The sequence below is a fragment of the Nothoprocta perdicaria genome, unplaced genomic scaffold, assembly GCF_003342845.1.
Source record: "Nothoprocta perdicaria isolate Ctin4 unplaced genomic scaffold, notPer1 scaffold_3, whole genome shotgun sequence".
Classification (NCBI taxonomy): Eukaryota; Metazoa; Chordata; class Aves; order Tinamiformes; family Tinamidae; genus Nothoprocta; species Nothoprocta perdicaria.
The window spans coordinates 7,922,633-7,943,670 of record NW_020455532.1 but is presented as its reverse complement, the minus strand read 5'-3'; the positions used below and the strand labels follow the sequence as shown (position 1 = coordinate 7,943,670).

Here is a 21,038-nt window from a genome sequence, read left to right as displayed (position 1 = left end):
GGATAAAGCAGGGCCAGGAATGCCCTCCGTGATCAGCTGTGCTGATTGCTAATTTGGATGTGAGAATGCTCTGCTTTGCCATTCGTAAGCAGCATTTCAGTAGCTGTTCCAGCCAGGTATGTCTCTCGTTATGATAATTCTTTCAGTTAAAGAGCTAATTGACTATCCTGCAGATAGTATGGAGTAAATCATGTTACTATGGTCGCCAAGGTTTTTGGAAAATAGTATTTCCCAGGTAAATGCCATTTCTCCAAATTTTAATTCCTTTCCTGAAAATAGTCCTAACATCAGAGTTGCAAGGGACCTGAATTTGATACTGCTTGCTTCCAAGAAGAGTTTTGCAGCAGGCTGGCTTGTGCTTCTGAGCTTTGCTTGAATTCAACCTTCATTCAAATAGAATCCACATGAGGTGTGTGGATATTCTATGCATTCAATCTAAATTTACTGAGCCTGATGCCTGAGAAAGGGTTTTGAGTGAACAAGACACAACAGCAGTTGAAAACTTGACCTTGAAACATGAGGATTGAGTTCAAAATGCTGTCAGACCTAGACTTCTCAACCTTTGAAGGCTGGATAAGGCCTGGATCTGAGCTTTATGGCTTAATCTGTGCTCATTGGCTACCAAGGCCATGATTTTTGCCTGAGTAGTTGGGTCATTTGGGGAAACAGCTCTAATTGACCAGAGCCTTCCCTGGATCGAGTGTGCCCATAGATGGGGGCTGTGTTGAGGATGGTGTCCCCAGCTCTAAGTTGTCAGGTTTGTTTTCCATACCAGCTGCACATACTTATTCCCATATTACCTCTTCCCTTCATCCCAAAAACATCTTAAAAGCATGAAATCTAGTTATGCTAGTGCACTGTTAGCAAAATTTATCTTTTTCCCCAAAAAAGCAAGAGTTTGACTTTTTGCTGTTTTAAAGACAGGACTAACCAAGTGCTTGAGAAAATGACTTGCTCGTCAACTTGGTCAAGACTGGGAGGATGCTTTGGGTTTGTTTCAGTGACTTGCAGTATAAATGAAGTCCTGGAGGCCACACCAGAGAGCATTTGCAGCTGACTTTCAGTTTTTGGCCTTGTCCCTCTTTTTGCAGCCACCAGTACATCCGCAAGTGCTTTAACAAAATACTTTGTTCCTAGCTTCCCAGAATACCAAGTGTGTTTCATAACACAGCTGCTGCAAATGTTATGGCTTTGTATACTTTGTTAGTCTTTCCTGTGCTTCCTTTTCTCTGAATCCCATTTAATAGGCCAAGTTTTATATTTCTTTCCTAATTTGTTGAAATTTATTACATTTGTTGCCTTCTCCTCTTCCTTTTGAAAATCAGGGGGAATTTCCAGATTTCAATTTAAAAGCATTTTGTTCTAATTCATTTTGTTTTTATGGAGCATGGTATTTGTTGGAGGGAGAGAAGCTGAGATCATTATCTGGCACGGCTGACTAAGTTTCTAAATTTTAAACCACCGCCTTCTCTCTTTTTAAACATTTTCTCTGCCAATGCTAAACATTTTGATCATTCAAAATGTAAATCGTACTCCCCATAGATGCTTATGGGCTAAGGATATATTTACATACAAAAGAGCTGTTAAATGATTCATGTAGAAGGTTATTTTCTTGTTCTTACCYTTGACAGAATAGCATTTTCTGTGGTCTCTGCAATGATTTGTTTGCCCATCAATCTGTGAGCAGTGTTTGAAAAGATGCGGGTAGTTAAAATRAGTGGAGAGAACTGCAAATGGTTTAAATACCTTCACCAAAATTGCTTGTGATATCCTCTTTTCGTGCATGGAATTATGCTGTATCAGGAGAAAAAAAATCTATGGAGAACCTCTGAGGTGAGAGCTGGTCAGGGGAAGAAAGTTCATTAACTTCTAACAAGCAGGCCCCCACTGGCAAAAGCAAGGGTTTTGTCTGAATAAGAAATTCATTTTGGRGGACTGAGGCCTGGTATTTCTGAGGTGCTCTGCACCAGCAACAGCGTGAGCCAGGTGGCTGCTCTAAGGTCATGGATGTGTTGGCCTAGGGTGAGGGGACCTGTTGACTCACTGCTCAGCAACCATGGGGCTCAGTTATCCTGTGCCTGCTGGATTTGGGCCTGCAGCACAAACCCTTCTGGGATGGAGGAGACCTTCTGTTTACAGTATTCCAGGCATGTGGACTAGGTCTGACCCTCCATGAAAAACCACAGGAGCACGCTGTGGTTGCTCAGAGGGCTCTGGAGAGCCCCAAGCTCTTGCACATCATCTGGGCAACTCTTCAACGTATCAGGAACTCTTCTGGTTCCTGGTTCACTTCCTCCTATGCTGAGTGATTTGCAGTCTTTCACTTTGAGGTTTTTTGGTGGTGAGTCCATTGGTGGGTATGCAGGTTCAAGAGGACCACATAGGTGACTGGTTTCCAAGCAGATGGGTTTCTGACAAGCAAACTGGTTCACTGGTGATCATTTCTCCAGAGACCGCTGAGCTCTTTTCATCAGTGTTCTCTATTGTCCGTTTATTCAAAGGTCTATTGACTTACGTTGTACTAGTTGCTTCAGAAATGGCACTGTTTCTGTCAACTTCAAAACCTGCAGCCAGGAGGTAGGTAGRGGCTTTCCAGGCGATGTGACCTCTCCTAGCAAACTCTGGAGGGCATCTGTTGACTAGCCCTGGCACTGTTTGTTTTGTGAGGAAGCAGCATCTATAAAAAGGCTTATTACACAATGTAAGTGATTTTTCTTCTTGTTAAACAAATATTTGCAATATATTTGGGGAGATCAAGCATTCAAAGCGAAAAAGCGTGATATCTGCCAGAGATGTGGGATGCATGTAAAAGACACTTTTAATCAGGAGAATGTAGGATGGTTTTATTAACTTTATCTAGGTGAAAAGAAAGCACAGACTCTTTGAGATCCTGTTTTCATTGAGCTCTAAGGCTTTAGGCATCTCAACAAATTCAGAAAACTCTTCCCAAGTTGTTTACTTCAACAGCTCTGTCAGTTTTGCAGAAGTTCCCACATCCTAGGGAATGGAGTCAAGCCTATGGCTTCAGGAAAGAAGCTACCTCCTAATACAGAGTTTTCTAGGGGACAGTTTATTTCATAAATGCCTGAAGAAATGAATAAAACACAGTCTGGGAGAGCACATAACTAGCTGAATCACTGCACTCTGCTGGTAAGCCTTGAATCATTTCTTTGGCTTGACTAAAAGTTGCAAGGAAAATTTGACTTGAAAGATGTCTTAATTATGAGGAGCAGGCAATGCTAGCAGAGAGCAAACTTTCCAGAGTGAATTCTCYTCCATGCCGTGGTATTGACGCGCAGCCCAATTTATAGGCATGTAGTTTTATAAACAGTGAGAATACTGGAAATGAGGTCGTATTTAATATAAACATTTATTTCAATAGTTTAAAGAACAAGCCATGCAAAACATCTGGAAATCACAGGAACAKGAGGCATATACAATAACAATATCTTAAATACACATTAGAAATACAAAGTCATCTTTCACTCTGATAAAAGTTACTTCATTTTTCTAAAAAATACTTAAGCTATGAAATATGTTTAGATAATACATATGTACAATATTTTTGGTAACTGATACTGCTGAAACAAAAAATTAATCTCAGTCTCTAGTGGTTTGTGCAGTAGGAAGTGTTGCCCTTTGAGGAGTGGATTGTTTTAGAATGGTGTATGCAAAACTGTGCAAATAATTTAAGCACATTATATCTATATGCAGAATTGTGCATGCAAATGATAAATCAGCTTTTAGGGCCATGTGCACATAGATCCACAGAATGTTCACTTATTCGCTACAACTGTGATGTAGTTATAAACTGTTAGGGCTGGAGTTTACTTCTAACATGCACTTCTAGTTTAACTAAACTAAAACTTATTTTTCAGCATAGTTCCCTGCCTGTCAGTGTGCTATTCCTACCGAAGATTTGCTGAAATGTGTGGCCTGTTTTGGCACATGTGGATTCATAAATAAATGTGTTCTGATCAACTATAACTGCTTTATCCTCTTTTCCAAGGCAAGCACTTCTCCTTCTATTTCATAGGGAAGGTCAGCATTAATCTGCCCCTCAAAGTATTGCTTGATTTCTTCCACCTCCTTTTCCCAGAACTCTTTGGGGACCTCAAACAGTTCAGCTAAGCTGACATCTTCCAAACCCTTCAGGTTCAAAGCAGTGTCAGCAGGGATGTAGCCTATGGCAGTTGGCTTGGCAGAGGCCTTCCCTTGAATTCTCTTGAACATCCACTCCAGCACGCGGGAATTCTCTCCRAAGCCAGGCCACAGGAATTTCCCTTGGTTGTCTTTCCGGAACCAGTTGACGTGGAAGATCTTTGGTAGTTTGGCAGCTGGACGATGTGCCATGCTGAGCCAGTGGGCTAAGTATTTGCCAAAATTATAGCCAAAGAAAGGTCTCATGGCAAACGGATCATGCATAATGATTTTGCCTGTTCAAAACACAAGTGGAGAATAAAAGGTAGTACATGAACGTACTCATCCTAAAGCACAAAGATGCAGACCCTCCCAGGATTTAGTTCCCAGATTCTGCATCTGAACCAAAGACTTTTTTTTTAAGAAGCTATATGTGCTTTATTCCTGAGGTAYATAAAAGCACAGATTGAACTTGTTTGTAACCAGTGGAAATTAAATTCTTAAAATTTTAGGTCAAGTAGCTTTAAATGAAGAAGGCCAAGAGCTAGCTTTCATCTGTCACCTTATTTATGCTGAGCCAGCAGAACAGAAAGTTTGTTTCTTTAGCCAAGACAGTAAAAGCCGACTCCATGCTAAGCCTCCAAGTACCCCAGGCCTGCCCCCTGTTCTGTGTGCTTGCCACCTTGGGGGGATTATCTGGTTAATTTGTCTTCTACTGAGAATTTAGGTTTTAGTTCCAGTACAAATATTTTCTAGGGTGAAAATGCACAGGTTGCAAAATTATCTGCCAAAACACAAATGTTAAAGGGAGGGGAGGTGACCAAAGTAGGCTTTCCAGAGAAGATTCCTTTAATAAAGGAAGGGATTAGCTTTTGAGTTACCTTTGTGCTCAGCAGCTGCAGTTGCTTCAGATCTCATAGCTGCTCCTATAAATACTCCATGCTGCCAGTTAAAAGCCTCGTACACCAGAGGSACACCTGTAAAGAACAAAATCCCTTCAGCAATTAAGGGTCAAGGAGCTTTTTTAATAACAGATTTTGTTACTGGAGATACTGCTGTATGCATATTACTGTGTAATTCTACTTTTTTTTTTTCCTTTCATCTTTTTACTCATTTGCTTTCTTGTTCTYCTATTACAAAGTTTGCAGGAATGCTGGCTCCCAAGTAGCTAACACGTATATGTTTAGATGTTCAACTGGAGATACGAGGCCTCAATCTTCTGTGGATTTTACTGGAAACAGAATTTGTTTGTGTGGTTGTGGTCTTAGACTCAGATCTAGCATATTCCTGTTTGTTTTCCAGCTTTGGTTGACCTTTAGCAAACCAAATAATCTTATTTCCTTGTTTGCAAATTGTTTATCATCAGTTCACTTCTCTATTTTCTGTCCAAGCTAGTTAGACTGTGAGGAATATGAGCCACCTAGGTTAGCAGGTCCTATTCTTTCTCCAGTTTTCYATTACCTGCTTTGCAATAATGTGTCCAGCAATTTGGACACTGAAATATAAGTGGCTCTGTGACTATCAAAGGCTAGAATGTGGAAGAAGCTAGATTATTTTCTTCCATTTTTGTCTGTGACAGCAAAAAGTGTATTTAAATGTACTTGTGTCTAAAATTTTCTGTGGGATTCAAGCACTTGAGGCCTGAAACCTGGATGCTGCATCTCTTACCAGTAGGTCTGCGGCCTCCAAATATGATGGCTTCGATGGGCACCCCTTCTGGTGACTCCCATGCGGGGTCTATAATGGGGCACTGGCTGGCTGGGGTGCAGAATCGTGAATTGGGATGAGCACAAGGTTCTCCTGTACAGATTAAACCATAAAGATCAGAATGGCAGAATTAACACTGATTCAGCAGAGAGGAACTGGTRGAAGAGGGACTGGACTGTAGCTTGAGCTCCATTACCATTATCTGGAGTCCAGTCCTTGTTCTTCCAGGAGGTCAGTGTTATTCCTGATGGTAATGGCTCATCAATGCCTTCCCAGTAGACACCTCCATCACTGGTCTCAGCTACATTGGTGAAGATGGTGTTTTTGAATATGGTTTTAATGGCATTGGGGTTTGTTTTGATTGAAGTTCCAGGAGCAACACCAAAAAAGCCATTTTCTGGATTTATTGCCCTTAAATTGCCTGAAATATAAAATGCAAAATATAAGCGAATGAAACTTTCAGTTCTCTCCAGAACTAGGTACCATATCTTGCTGCTCTTAAAAGCAAGAGTACCCAACCCTGCCACAATTCAGCCTCAGTCCAGACCTTGTTCATCAAATTTCATCCAGGCGATATCATCCCCCACGCACTCAATCTTCCATCCTGGCAGACTTGGGTTCATCATGGCCAAGTTTGTCTTTCCACACGCACTAGGGAATGCTGCAGCGAAATACTTCTTTTCACCCTCTGGATTAGTAATGCCCAGGATCTATTGAAAAATAAGTGCAGTTGTTAAATGTAGTTCATTCTTTCTGCATTTTTCTGTCTAAGGATTGTCTTCCAAAAAAAACCAATGATAAAACACTTAATTATGCAAATTGCTTCCTGCAAGAGAAGCATAGTACTACAGTTTGAATATTACAGTTGCCAGCTCATTAAAAAGTCCATTCTTCTTGCCCTTTAAACATCTATGAGGAGTTCTTGCATTTTTTCTAAATGTCAGGTGTATAGATCATTCAAACATTCATTTTTATTTTCCCAGKTAATGATATCTAAGCTGCACACAGCTGTGCTTCTCAGCTTAGAAGAGAACCAGGTAATTTTCTGAATGCAAGATTGGAGTAGAGTGAAATTGCTATGAATACTACTTGTGCATTTGACAAAATAATATAAACTGTTTTCCAAGATAATTCTGTTATGTTTTTCTCAAATGGTAGAATGCTTAAATGATAGTAGAAAGTAAAGGCAGGAAGGGTGCAAACCAGAACTCATTTTAAAAAATCTAATTCATATTTGTAGGTTTTTTTGATTGTATAAACTTCTTTAGAATATGGAAAAAGTTTTCAAAACTTGCATTGGTCTTTGCAGCAATTAGATTTGTAAGAGCAAAGCAGTTGCCCAGTGATGATGTTTAGGCTCTGCTCAATACAGGCATCTATCTACAAGCAGTCATTATCAGAATCTGTTTTAAATCTTTCTTTATACCCTTTTTTCATAAGTACTACTTAAAACTGGCTGCTATTTAACCTTTGCAAGCAATTTCCTATTTCTTATAAGGCTACCATGTGATAAATGCCTGTCTCCTGTTACAGGGCTGTCCAGGTGAGACTGCAATTTCATTGATATCAAGATGTATTTATGTTGAGCTAATTTGGGGTTTAATAGATGTTCAAACACATGATTTAATAGCCCTTACCAGCATGTGCTCAGCTAACCAGCCCTCTTCCTTGGCAATTCTGCTGGCGATTCTGAGAGCAAAGCACTTTTTCCCCAGTAAGGAGTTTCCTCCGTAACCGCTGCCAAATGAAATGATCTCTCTGCGATCGGGGAGATGAGCAATCAGTGTTAACTCTGGGTTGCACGGCCAGTTGTTGATTAGTGGTTCTGCAAAACAGAACGTTGTACTTGTGAATATAGCAATTTCCATGCTGGATCAGACTGTGTTGTTTCATCAGCATCAAGCCTCTGACAGCAGCCTGTACCAGATGCTTCCAAGGAAACCCCCCGGTAAGTACTTGGGATAATAATCTCTTTCCATGCAATTCTCATTGAGCTTTGATTCCTTTAATTGAGATTTGAACTTTGCCTTACTACACAAAACATGGTTTCCTAGGGTGAATTTACCATGTGCTGAGAACACACRGTCAACTCCAAAATGCATCGCTGAGTATTTCCAGAGGTGACAGATTTTAATTTTACCAACCTTTTAGTGGCAGAGGGCATCCAACTGAGTGAAGGCATTTTACAAACTCCCCATTGCCCAGGGCTTTCAAAGCAGCTGTTCCCATTCGTGTCATGATCCTCATGCTGGCTACTACGTATGGTGAATCTGTCAATTCAATCCCAATCTTGGACAAGGGAGACCCAATAGGCCCCATGCTAAAGGGGATGACATACATCGTACGTCCTGTAAAACAGAGAGGAGAACATGATCTTGCAAGTGGTAAAATAAGGAATGTTTAAAATAATATTTATTGACATGGAGGTGGTTTCTAAGTTATAAGGAATGTTTAAAATAATATTTATTGACATGGAGGTGGTTTCTAAGTTCTTTAAGAGCTGTTGGTCTTCTGGTCATTTCTAATAGTGTTCAGAGATCTGTAATTATCTTTGTGTTCAGACAAAYTGTCTAGTCAGCAGTAAAGATGGGTGGAGATGAAATTATCTGCTGGCACAAAATGCTGGATCTTTCACTGAAGAAATTTGTACTGGGAGTGGCAGTCTTACTTCAATCCTTTCTTAAAGGAACTTAAATTGAACTTCTTAAAGCCACCCAACCTTTCCTACCTTGCTCTGCCCCTCTTTATGCAAAGAATGAACTGTTTACCAGGGAGACCATAGTAAAGACCCAGATGAAACCTACAAGATGCCGAATATCAGGATTACCCATTTAAACCTTCAGCTGAAATATTTTTAATTAAAGATTACAATAATTAGTAGTAGTGTTTCTGCATTTCAAGCCAAAGTCAGCTTTCCTTTTCTCACCCACCTTGCATGCAACCTGGGAATCTGATATTGAAGGCTTTCTCAAAATCCTCCTCTGACATCCAGCGGCCCAGCTGGCTAGTTCCAGTTTTAGGGATTGGAATGGTATCTCTCTGCTCTTGTGTGATAATGACAGTTTTGCTCTCAATTCTTGCCACATCTCTTGGATCAGTGAGAGCCAACCAGCTGTAAAAATGATAAAATTAGGCTTTAATCACTTTAAAAGAAAAAGAAAAAAAAACCAACAAACAGTACAACGTTTTTAACCCTTTTGTAGCATCCCTTTACCAGAAAAGGTAAAATGTTTTGTAATAGTAAAACTAAATTGACAGAATCAATACATCTGACACAACCTCAGAATTCAGTCAAATACTTTCTCTCATACAAAGTATCTAAGGACACCRAAGAATGAATAACAAACAATAAGGCTTGGGAAATTCTCATTACTYCTTAATATTCTGCCTCTTCCATCAGCTTTATTTCCTGTTGCTAGCATGCAGGGGAAAGCTAAACTCATTTCATTTGTATTTTCATCAGTACAGACAAGTAAAAATACTTTTACATAGGGACCATGAAGTGATGCTTTTAGCAACATKCATGGATTCCAAGCTAGTTCTTTAAATGTGGGTATATATGTCTGTAGAACCAGAATCCAGGCTAGTGGATTGACATTGTCCTTTAAGTTAAAGGCCACACAAAAGAAATATTAAATATCATTAAAAGTAAATCTGGCTTATTAGACGGGATTATATTTTCTTCCTTCAATGAATGTATTTGTCATTTATTTACAATAGAGAATTGCTTTACCATTTTCACCTCATAGAAACAGAAATTTTCTATGAGGATAAAAATGTTCTAGTTGGGCTGTCATAACCATCATCGCTACAGCTAAGCATATAATTAACAATGAATAATTTATCTGGTGAATTTTGCCCTCTTCTCTCCCAAATAGTCTGCAAACAGATTGCCAAATTCTTTCACTTCTGAGTTCTTTGCAGATTTCTTCCATGAACATTTCTTGGTCAGCATGCAATTCCCAAGCATGTACTTGTTAATATTCTCTTTTCATGTTAGGTAAGTTGGGAGAGATGAAGGAATATTTGAAAAAAGTATTTGCTGAATACATTACAGTCAAAACTTATCGGCACAATATGAATAATGCCTGGGCTGAATAATATTTGAACACCCACAGAGCTATTTGAATGCCACAGAAAAGTATTTAATGAATAAATTAATTGACTGAAATAGTAGAATTCTTCAAAAGATGTATTTGCTAAAAAATGTTTAACCATTGGTAATGATTAGTTACCCAAGTCTCATGATATTGTTTCAGTTACCCAATTTTTGTAACTAATCAATAGAGACAATGTACAGTTGGTAGCCCAATTGATCCATGCAGTTTAAGTTCATTTTAAGGGGGAAAATTATGCTTTTCCTGATTATTAATCTATGCGAGCTACAGTTCTGAATTGCTTTTGCAAAGTAAATATTAATGGGTTTTCAACACTTTTAAATGCAAACAGATAGAATTTGCTTATCAYTATTCCGAGCTTCTGTTTGACTTCATCTTATGCCACTCACCAGTTCTCATACTTGCTCAGCTTCTTGATCATGCCTTGTTCTACCATGATGTCCAAAATTTTTTGGTTTTCTTCTTCAGAACCATCGCAGATGTGGATGCTCTCAGGCTGGCACAGCTTGGCATTGCTTTCAATAAACTCTTTCACTTCTGGAGGTAGGCTCTGCAAGTCCCCCTGGATAACCTTGGGGATGATGTTCAGCTCGGTCTTCAACTGTGGGGGCATTACTGCAGCCTGCAATTGATCTGCATGATGAATTTGAAACACTGAAGCTATAATCAAATGTTGTCTATTAGCATATTATGTCATTCTAACATTCTAACTAAATATGCTTTCCTGCAATGCTTCTACTTAAAATCAGTACAGAGAATTCAGATCATTGGTAATGTAAGCTGGAAAAAAAAATATATAGACCCCATTTTACTTGCCTTCTTTAGAAGAYCTCAGAGAGGATTTTGCTGTTCCTTTTGGTTGGTCCGATGTTTCTTGCCTAGGAATACTCCTGTGATGACTGGTTTCCAAAGAGGTATTCTCCTTTCTTAAATAGTCCTTGTGGAAGTGCCCGGCCCACTAAGTGAGGTGAGAGGGGCCTGTCCTTGACGTCACCACTGAATGTGCCTTGGGACACTGCCACTGACACATTGTCATCGTGAAGAGTTGTCAACAAAGCAGCCCTGAGAAGGTAATCATTTAACAGGTTTGATTAACGAGTGCTGAAAGCAGTGATTCCTAGCCCCTGGCTCTGCTGTTGAAGCAGTTAGAAAATGTACCCGTTTGTCCAAACTTTGATCTCGCTTGACTTTGAAACCCAAAGCGTCACAACCTCTAGGTGTGTGGGAAGGGCTGAGTACAAAGAGTATCTGGAACAGGGAACGGGGGGTCAGCCAGGCTGAGCACAGCCGGTGCATTTTGTAAGCAGCCGCTTGCTAGTTGGCTGTGAAGTGGAGGCTCGTCCAASGTGTGCTTATTTACCTTGGGAAGTTGCCTGATCTCGGGATAAAGTTCAGCAGTCACCAGCGATAGGCCTGAACACCCCCTATATATGCCGACAGCCTTATTTTTGTCCATGCAATTCTGAAAATATGCAATATGCAATGCCAGTCTYGAGGGAAGCAGCTTTTCCTTGCGGCTCATCTCAGGCTCTTGCAAGCTGGGCAGCTGTTTCTGCCACTACAAGCTCAGAGAAGAGGCAGGTCAGCAAATGCCTTAGTGATCAACTCCTTACAGTCTTACTTGCTAAATTACTTGGGGTTTGCAGAGCCATAAAGTATTAACCCATCTTTAAATTAATACTCAAAGACAAGGCACAAAATCGCTCAAGAAGGTGACTGCACACTTGCTCCATGGGTAGGTGTGGAGTCTGCTATATATACATCTACATATATTTGCCTACAGGTCTTTCCATGACAAAGAAAGCCAAAGAAATAAAACCTGCTGCCGTTTCATGCTGCTCCATTTACATCCAGTCTTTGCAAACATGTCTGAGGACTGAGTGACACGATTCTTTCACTTCAAACTCTGACAAGGGCTGATGCTGATGGGGCTTTCTCTGTAGATGCAATACCTTGTCAACCACAGTTTGCAGCACAGGATCTGGTTACCTGAGTTAAGGTTGAGGGACTTGAATTCAGCAAAGCTGATGAGTGGTGTTGACAACCATGGTCTTGAAGAGTCTTACGAGTCTTCATGGTTGGTCATCACATGAACGTTTCCCCTGGGACAGTATCCTCCTATCTTTCCTGCAAAGCCTTTTATTATGTTTTGTAAAAGCAAAGGAAAGAAAATAGTGAAGTAACAGGGGCTGTCCTTGATGCACAGCAAGGCCGAGCATTCCTGAAAAGGAAAACAAAAATCTGGTAGGATAAGAGGTGCTAAAGATTGCTCTAGAAGGGGCTCGGCAGCAAGGAAAGGTAAAACCAAAGACAGCTTAATAATGCCAGCAGCGGTGTGTCTTTTGGGTCTGTGTACTGTGTCACAAGCAGAGCTCTTCAGAAATATTTTTGGCCATCCATTTTCTTATTGAAATATATTAAGTACTTAAAATGCAGCAAAATCTTCAGCAATTCTAAGCATACTGGTACTTCAATGAAGTGCAAAAGTACTGGAGAGTCCTTGGCAGTGGCCCAGTAAAAGTCCTTCTATACAGAAATAACAAAGTGAGAGTAAAGCTGCAGTACTTCAGTTTACAGGAAGACAGCGGGCCTGAAAATGATCTCATTGCAGCATGAGTAAAGCCCAAATAAAAGCTTAAAATTGACAGTGTAACAGTGGGATTAGTCCTAGTGTCTCTAAATAAATAAAAAAATAAATAAATAACAACCCAGAGCATTAGCTTCTGCCAATTAAATTATAGTCAGGCAGGTGTTGTGCAAATTTTCTCACACTGCAATCCTAACCTCCCACAATCTTGCTATACAAACTGTGGGTTTCTCTTGAGAAGACACTAAATATGCCAAATTGGTGGCACTGTTATGAACATATGTCCATTAAAAATCACATTAAGGATTCCAAATGTTTTTCATTTGTGATGGCAGCAGGGCTTGAGTGCAGATGTCCACTGGGAATTCTAGACACTTGAGCATCAAATTACTTGTATTTAGGTAACACCTCTCAGCAGAGGATCTCAAAGCATATCACAAATCCTCAGGGAGCTTCAATCCCCGATATAAAACCTCTATTCCGCTTTGTGGTGGAATGGAATAACTGGAGCACATACAAATCGGGGCCAAGAATCTTCTAATTTGGGAGATTCAAATTTTACATACCCAACATAAAGTGTTGAAGGTTTAATCTGAAGATATTGCAAATTCTTATAACTTATGGTGGCTCTGACAAAAAATGCAATTAGAAACTCCAGTAATTCAGCTGTGGTGGTTTTGAGGCGCTCACTCAATATCAATGTGTGCTTTTTGCTGCATATACTCCTGTTCTTTTGGATTTAATGAGTTGGAAGTTTTGTTAGCTAGAAATATGAGAGGTGGGGAGGGATAATGGCTTTTATCAAAAAAAAAAAAAGTGTAATGTAAAGTTTTTTTCACTTAAATGATTTCTTTAGCAGTATCTGTATTCTAATACCTCTCATCTATTAACTGGTACAATTCCTTTGGTTTAAATTTTTTTGGCACTTTTTCTCTACTTTTTTGACACTTGAATGTGATGCTCATCAGGTGTCTTCTTGGAAGCTGTCAAATTATTTAAATGAGTGTGAATCTGACATTTCTAGATGATCGTTTCCAGTACTTTGAAAAGAGTGTTTTTAGGATATTTGCTTTGATGGACACCATTCAGGCTCTTCAAAACACAGGTTTTGAGCACCTCAATTTAGCCTGACTTACTAGAACTCAGAACTGTATATGTAAAGGCTCATTAGATGCTCACGGCAGAGCACAAGAAAGCTTGAGACTTCATTAATACAGAGAGGTGCGATGAAGCACTCAATGAGATTTGAAAGTTATTACTGGCATATACGGCTCCTTCCCTCCTCCCCTTGCTCATCAGCCTAGAAATTGTCACTTCAGACCTGTTGTTTTGTTATGATAGGGATTTTTGGTTTTGTTTTTTTCCTTTTTAAGATTCTTTGGGCAATTGTCAGTGAATTAGCTGCTGCCCAAGTTTACCCAGACCCACGGGTAAAGCAAAGGAAATCGCCATGTACATGTACGTGCTTCTGTTTCCTCATCAAAGTCATGAACCTTGGGTGTGCTTAGTGTCACCTTGAGAGCTCAGCCCTGAGCTCTGCTTTAGGAGAATTCCTTGCCATGGCACAGTACCTGATGCCAAACCAGCAGTATGCCCCAGGCAGATGGCTTTCTCGCTTGCTGTTCCTCTGCTTTGGCAAAGAAACTCTGGGGCCTTCCTACAGACTTCTGTGGGCTCTGAGATGTGGTTATAGACACCAAGGGAAGGTGAAGGTTTTCTCTCTCGTTTTCTCTTGCARAGACTGAAGGCTGGAGCCTAGGGCAGGGTGGTATTGTGGCTTGTATGCTGACTCTGTAAAGGACACTATGGTTTTAATTCTGCTTTTCCACTGACTTCAACTGTCACCCTAACAGCACAAGAGAACCGAGATCCAGACCATGGAGCAGTTCTGACATGGGAGATCCTTCCAGTAGCTAGAGAGGTTAGAGATGTTTAGCCTCACYCTCTGTTTTTACTGCTGATCCTTTTGTGGTTGTTCTGTCCCACATGCTCAGAGGATTCACAGGAGCACCCTTCCCCACCTGTGACTATCATGTGGGGACTCTTCTGCATAATATTCACAGCAGGCATCAGTGGGACTATTTGGGTAAGGCTCTGTAGCTGCTGATATCTGAAAAGCAGCCATGGGCAGGTAAACCTCCAAAGGGTGAGTTTGGGAGCTCTCCTGTTCTATTGTGGAGGATCTGAGAGGTCCATGTAGAGTTTGGGCCCAAGAAGAGCTTGATTGACTTTATCCTAGCTAAAACAGGGGTGATAAGAAAATAGCTATGATTCTGCGTGGTTAAAACAATTTTTTTTTTTTTTTTTTTTTTTGGCTGGATGCACAGCAGAAACAGAGCTGGGAGGGAAGGGGACAAACTGTACTAAACAGAGTGGAAAACAGACAGCATAAGGTTGTGTGTTTCCCTTCACCTATGCAGCATCTGCTCAGCTCAGTCATATGAAGCCCAGATGGCACAARAATCAGCTTTGCAAATAAAAATGGGTAACCCTTGCTGGAGCGAAATGTTTGCYACGTAGCTGTGTCTGCAGCTGTCAAGGACTCCCTGCTTCCTACCTGTGGCAGGGACAAATGATAAATATCCTTGTAAGAAACCCACACAGTTTCGAGCAGCAGGAGATATTTCAACCTGTTCTATAGAAGTCTTCTGGTGTCCTCATGATTACTGGGTTTCTGCTGTGTCCTTTGACAAAGATTTCACAGTCTCGGGCCCTATGCAATGAAATGCCATCACCTTTTGAAAAATGATTTATTTTATCTGAGATGACAGAACCCTGAATTTTGCTCCGTCCCACTCTGTGCTGGTCTCCACTTCTGTTTTCCCTGCTCAGAAGCAGCTCTCCATGCAGGACCATTTCAGCACAACCTGCACAGCTCTGTCGACCTGAGTGGCAGTGTGATTTTTTTTCTTTTCATTTATTTAAATATTTCCATTCACTTTCACCCCTACACCTGCAACCTGACCCAAAGGACAGCACTTCCTATAGCTCTTTCACTAGGCCAGCTCTCTAAACAGGCTCTGGACAGTAAGCCTGGGAAACCTCAAAAAATCTAGATTTTGTTACAGGTTTTCTGCTATGGATTTCCTCTCTGACATTAAGTCCCTAACTTGTATCTGCTGTCTAGGAAGGGGGCTGGGAGGTGATAATACAGCTTTCATTCTTGTGCATTCTTCCTAGTTTGACAGTTCCTGTGTGGAGGCATTTGCAACCTAATTGGAGAATATCATTATCTCTTATCATATTTATGTTCTGGGCCACAGGTAATAATCTTTGCTGGGTCCTGCTTAAGTTATTGTAATGCTAATAACGTGTTCTTTCTTAAAAGGAAATACATTTACTACTACCTGTTTTCTGCTTTGCTAGCAGCATAAAAGCACCAGCCTTGGCTGAACTGTGCTTTCTGTTTCAAACAAGATTTGTTCTATATTTTCATCGGGAAAATATCTTTGATGAATATTTCAAGCATTTTGTAACACTGTAAAAACAACAGGATAGAGAAGCTGATGGTGCAGAAGTAAGTCGGGTGGCACCCAGAGGTCAGAAGGTAGACCTGCCCGTGTCAAGCACAACAAACCTTGTGCTTTTTGAACCTGACTGCTGCAGCAAAATCAGTATGATAAAAACGAAATCCCTCTGTAACAGATGACATGTTTACTGGTAAACCCTGATGTAAGTGTTAATAGGTGAGGTGCAATCCTACATACTGTGCACGAGCTGCTTAGCACCTTTCCAGTAGGAAGAAGGCAACACAGACAGACCCCAATGGGGTATTTCTTTCAATGTAAACCCATCTTTGATGACCTGTGTAAATGGTTCCTACCAGAGAAGTGTCACAAATATCATTATTGCTATGAATGACAGTCTCAGTAAAGAGGCCAAGGCATCAACTGGGCCCGGGAGACTGTAGTCTTCTCATATCCTTTTAGGTCAGCATAAAGAYAGAAGTCTGACTCTGCTGTACTTGTTTCTCTTGATTGGCCACCTGTATCTGTAACCAGACTAATTCAGGCTGACTTATAAGCATGTGAACACCGTTTGCTTAGAGAAAAGCACCCATATATGAGCATAAAACGGTATGTTCAATTGAAAAGCGACTTGCATACGGCAAATTGAAAAAGAGAAACGCACTTGCTCATCTTGAGCAGTTCATACATTTGCATTGCAGTGGTACTAAGGCAGTGACTCATTCTACTGGATGAAAACACACAGGGTGCTCTGCTCAGGAGATCTTATTGTTTAAGATGGCACAAAAGAAGGGTATGAATGACAGTATATGAGACTAAGTGAGATAACTCTGAACAGAGGAATAAGCATTATTCAGAACATACCAGCCACTTAGCTGTTTTCATTTGCTTTCTGTTAACCACCTCATCTTACTTGTGAAAGATCATAAAGAGAAAGGAAATAAAGCTGATTTTGTTTATTCTTATGGTAACATAGAAATATTGTGTAGGGGAGAGACATCATGTGTGTTACAAGAACAGAGGAGGAGGAAGATTGAGTTTTAAGGTATCTCTGCTGTTGAATAACAAGGTGCAAATCACCTCCTGTCAGTGAAGTCACACTAATATATATTCCTTTAAATATTTCCTTAATTTTTGTAGCCCAGTGTTTTTTGTTGTTGTTGTTTTTTAACATCAAGAAACTCTACTAAGATATCGCAGGAAACTTTAGTACTTGCGGAGAYTGGTGATCTAAGCTGGAAAGAGATTTCATGGAAAGCCATTGCTCTTCTGAACCCACCAACCAACTTCTTCGTGCTGATTTTGCAAGGTTTAATGTGTACACTACATATCCACGTGGAAGCAGAATTTGAACTCTTTGGGGTTCTGTCCTGGTACATCYCACTCATTGATTTATTAGCACAATAATTTAATAGTGTTCTTTGGTGATCATATTAACTTCCAAGCACTCATGCCTGTTTAGCTGTGCACAAAGAACTGTTCTCAGAACTGTTTTTCTGATTAAAGATTAACAATGCAATAAAAGCAAGGAAACATGGGCATCCTTGAATTTTGTTTCTTACATCAGCTGGGTTAAACCTTTACTATCTTTTCTCACTGTGTATCTTCACTTGGTGTTTGGCAATCAAATTCTGCACAGCTCTAGCACGTTTCCTCCACTTTAGTCAAAACAAGCGGAAAACTTTCTGCCTTTTAAACTTGTAGCTCTCTGACCCTTGCACCACCAGCAGCAAAAACCTTTACTGACTAACTAAAGGGAGTTGTCTTTAAAACTTTCTTTGCTATCTCTGGGATTAAAGAGTATTCTCTAAAAACAGTGGAAGTCACCGAGGTGTAGCTATCTGTGCAACTCTGTTGTTGTCTTTTGAAATGGAAGAAGCACTGGGCATCTTAGGTAAACACCCTCCTTCCAGGCAGACCCAGGAACATGGGTCTGTTGTCTGCCTTAAGCAGCATATTGTGCGTTTCTGGACTGTGGAACTGCTTCTAAATATGTTTTGTTCTTAGATGAAAAGGYTAATAGATAAATTGCAATTGCGATTAATGTTTTTTTCAGACCACTTCCATGACTTAGGTCTGAGCAATCAGCCCTGGTACTTTCACAACAAGTTTATGTTAAATACTTCCCCCTTTATATAAGCCACAGCTCTCTATTGCTATGCCCTGTTTTTAGTGGTGTTATATAATTATAATCATTAACAGTATGGGACAGTGCTTTAGAAGTATAGACAAGACTTAAAAGCTTAAGTAGAGATGGGAACAGAGCCTCAYGCTTTCTTGTGTGTGAATCCAGGTCATATCTAAATACTAAATGACTTCTGCTGAAATAAACTGCAACTCCCATCTCAGGGCATGTCTAGGGAAAAAAAAAAAAAAGACCATTTTAATAATAGCATTCTTTCCAAATGATCAGTATCTGTTTTGAAATGCAGAATGTATAATTTCTCCTGAGAATCAAGTAAATTCTGAATCTGCAACTTTGTTTCCTAGATCAGCATACAGAAGAACATAATCCATTTTTTTCTCTTGCTCATTAGCTGACATGCTTTCATTTTTTAATTAAGGTTTCTGGCGGTCTCTGAAGAAGCGCTTCATCAGTGTGAAAGGCAAGTGCTAAAGGAACAGCAAGTTAACAATAACACCATAAAGTGCAGAGGAAAGATTTCAGCCATTTAGTGACYACAGCTTTGTAAGTGAACAATATTTGAAGGAGACATTTCAGTTGGCTTATAATGCTGTATTTGGTTCCTGTGAAACAGGTGATGGAGTGGAGAAGATTATTTACTGCTGTTAGGATCCAGAACTCTCTGCAAAGCAGGTGATTAAGGTAGCAATTGTCCCTAGTGCAAAAGGAAAAATAAAGGAATATGTTCATAGACCAGTGTTTAGTCACATAGACACCACTATGACGAGTGTAGTGTGAACATAATGTGCACTTGGAAACAAAAGTGAGACCGCAGGAAAGTGGTGATGGAAAACTTTCCAGATACCAGGTGGAATAGTATATTAAAGCTGTCAAAATAAGTCACAACAAAATGGCTGGATTTTCTAGTAGACTACCAGGAGTCATGTTCTGGATGAAAATGGAGTTTCAGCTGCAAGAAGGAATATCATAAATGGGAATCTTATGAGCATGTAAGGTTAAACTTGGGGCTTCTTTTTTTTTCTTTTTTTTTCTTTCTATTACCTGAATTGATCCTATGCTGCAATAGTCCTGATCTACTCTGAGTTTTGTGGACAGGTCAAAATCTGTAAATAAATTGCTCCACTATTGCTTCACATATTTTATCTATTCTGGGCCTAATTCCAAACCCATTTAAATCAATGGCAGACCTTCTATTGGCATCAAGGGACTATAGCTTCAGACCTATGACAGGAAGATGGAGATGCAAAATACGCATGATAATGGCTGCTTATTCTGTCTCTGCAGTCATCTGAAGTAACTTCTTAAAACACAGGAAATGAATGAAACCGAAGACTTTGAATTAACCTCAAGGTCAAAGATGTGTTATTACATGGTGATGGACCTTTAAAAAAAAAAAAGTCAAGCTGTGTCTACCAAGTATTGAGCCTATTAAAGGTATGAAAGACACTATTTATATTTAGTGAGTCTCTGAACAAATAATTTGGTGTTTTGCTTATGTAAAAAGTATTTGAGCTGCTTATACACAGCGTAAAACACATATTGCACCTAATTCTCTGTTTCCCTAGTGCAGCCAAGAGTAGATTTTAGTCTGCTGATTTAGAATTTTACTTCTCTATGTGTTCACCTTCGTGCACTGGTAGGTTCCTACCAGCAATTTATCTGCAGCTTTGTTTTTTATGTAACCATTTTTAGCACAAGAGAAGGGGAAATTTGTGAAATTTTCTTATCAGAAAATACCCCTAATAACCAATAATTCAAATTGAATTTGTTTACCGCTACAAAATATAATTATGGTGTAACAAAGAAAAAGGTACTCTCTTCTTTTTGTGATATAAATGCAGACTGTTGATTTGTTAGAAAGGAATGGACCCTTCAGAGGAGTGGGTAAAAGCTTGAGTGAAGTTAAAGATAGGTGATGCAGCAGACAATATTGGTTACTGTAGAGAATGTAGACACAATAGACCGGAACAGCCACTGCAGAGCCATTAACCTCCACTGTGTCAAAATGTAATTTGAGAGCGGTAGACTTTCTAGATTGCTGATCCAAGTGGTTCCTTTAAATTCAAGAAAAATGAACTGAAATGCTGTTCTGTGTTTGAGTTATAAATCCTTTTTAGGAAACATCAGTTTATAATGGAAATAATGACAGACTTTTAACTACAGCTGCATGGATGGTACTCTTATTCATAATGCAGAAGTACAAGGCAGGACAGCACTTGGATGCTGATGACTATTCAAGTTTACAGAAATAATAGTTATGAATTTAATTGTACTGAATAACTCACATTTATTTAATATAAAAGATGAGGATATATTGTTCCTGCCCTTAGGATCCTACAGACTTGTGGATAGGATCAGTTCTTGTCTAGAGTGTTTTTGTGGGAGCTACAGAAATTGTCATCTCTGAAGAAAAACCCAGTAAGGCTTTAAAACAGACTCAGTATGAGATCTGTTTTTCAAGATGTACAGGTTTTATTTTATTTTCTTTTCTGCAACTTGTTACAGCAGCCTCACCCATACAACCCTAATACTTCCTAGGGATGGATCTTCTGCAGGAATTGGGATCGCTGCCTTTTCCAATGATGTTGTATGGTACTCAAAGTGTAGAAATAAGATCATCCCTGACAAAATTCGTGGAAAATGGCATGTGTGGATCCTGGATATCAAGCAGTGTAAACTGTACTAAGGGTATTTCAAAAAATGCTGGGTTTAATGTGCTACTTACATAGGTAAGTAAACCCTGAATTAGTTTTTGTTTTAGGTTCAACACACTGTTGAACGGGTTTGAATTGTGCTGTGCTAAAGGCACTTTGCCATGTGCTATATTTTGTAACATACTGAGCTATCGTTCAGAGATAACGCTCTAAATCCTT

The 21,038-nt window shown here is 39.8% G+C and overlaps 1 protein-coding gene and 1 long non-coding RNA gene across 2 annotated transcripts; one reads left to right on the top strand and one right to left on the bottom strand.

Annotated features, from left to right (window-relative positions):
• Positions 1 to 3,580: 3,580 nt before the first annotated feature.
• Positions 3,581 to 11,036, bottom strand: PCK1 (phosphoenolpyruvate carboxykinase 1). The gene is made up of 10 exons (XM_026041890.1): positions 10,782 to 11,036; positions 10,355 to 10,598; positions 8,778 to 8,959; positions 7,992 to 8,195; positions 7,485 to 7,672; positions 6,395 to 6,557; positions 6,044 to 6,268; positions 5,809 to 5,940; positions 5,022 to 5,117; positions 3,581 to 4,436 (listed from the first exon to the last, which is right to left on the bottom strand). The coding sequence occupies exons 2-10, from the start codon at positions 10,576 to 10,578 to the stop codon at positions 3,982 to 3,984; spliced, it is 1,869 nt and encodes a 622-aa protein (XP_025897675.1). The 5' UTR covers positions 10,579 to 10,598; positions 10,782 to 11,036; the 3' UTR covers positions 3,581 to 3,981.
• Positions 11,037 to 18,757: 7,721 nt separating this feature from the next.
• Positions 18,758 to 19,592, top strand: LOC112949707. Its single transcript, XR_003249861.1, has 2 exons — positions 18,758 to 18,837; positions 19,478 to 19,592. It is a non-coding gene; the product is annotated as an uncharacterized LOC112949707 (long non-coding RNA).
• The last annotated feature ends 1,446 nt before the right edge of the window (positions 19,593 to 21,038 follow it).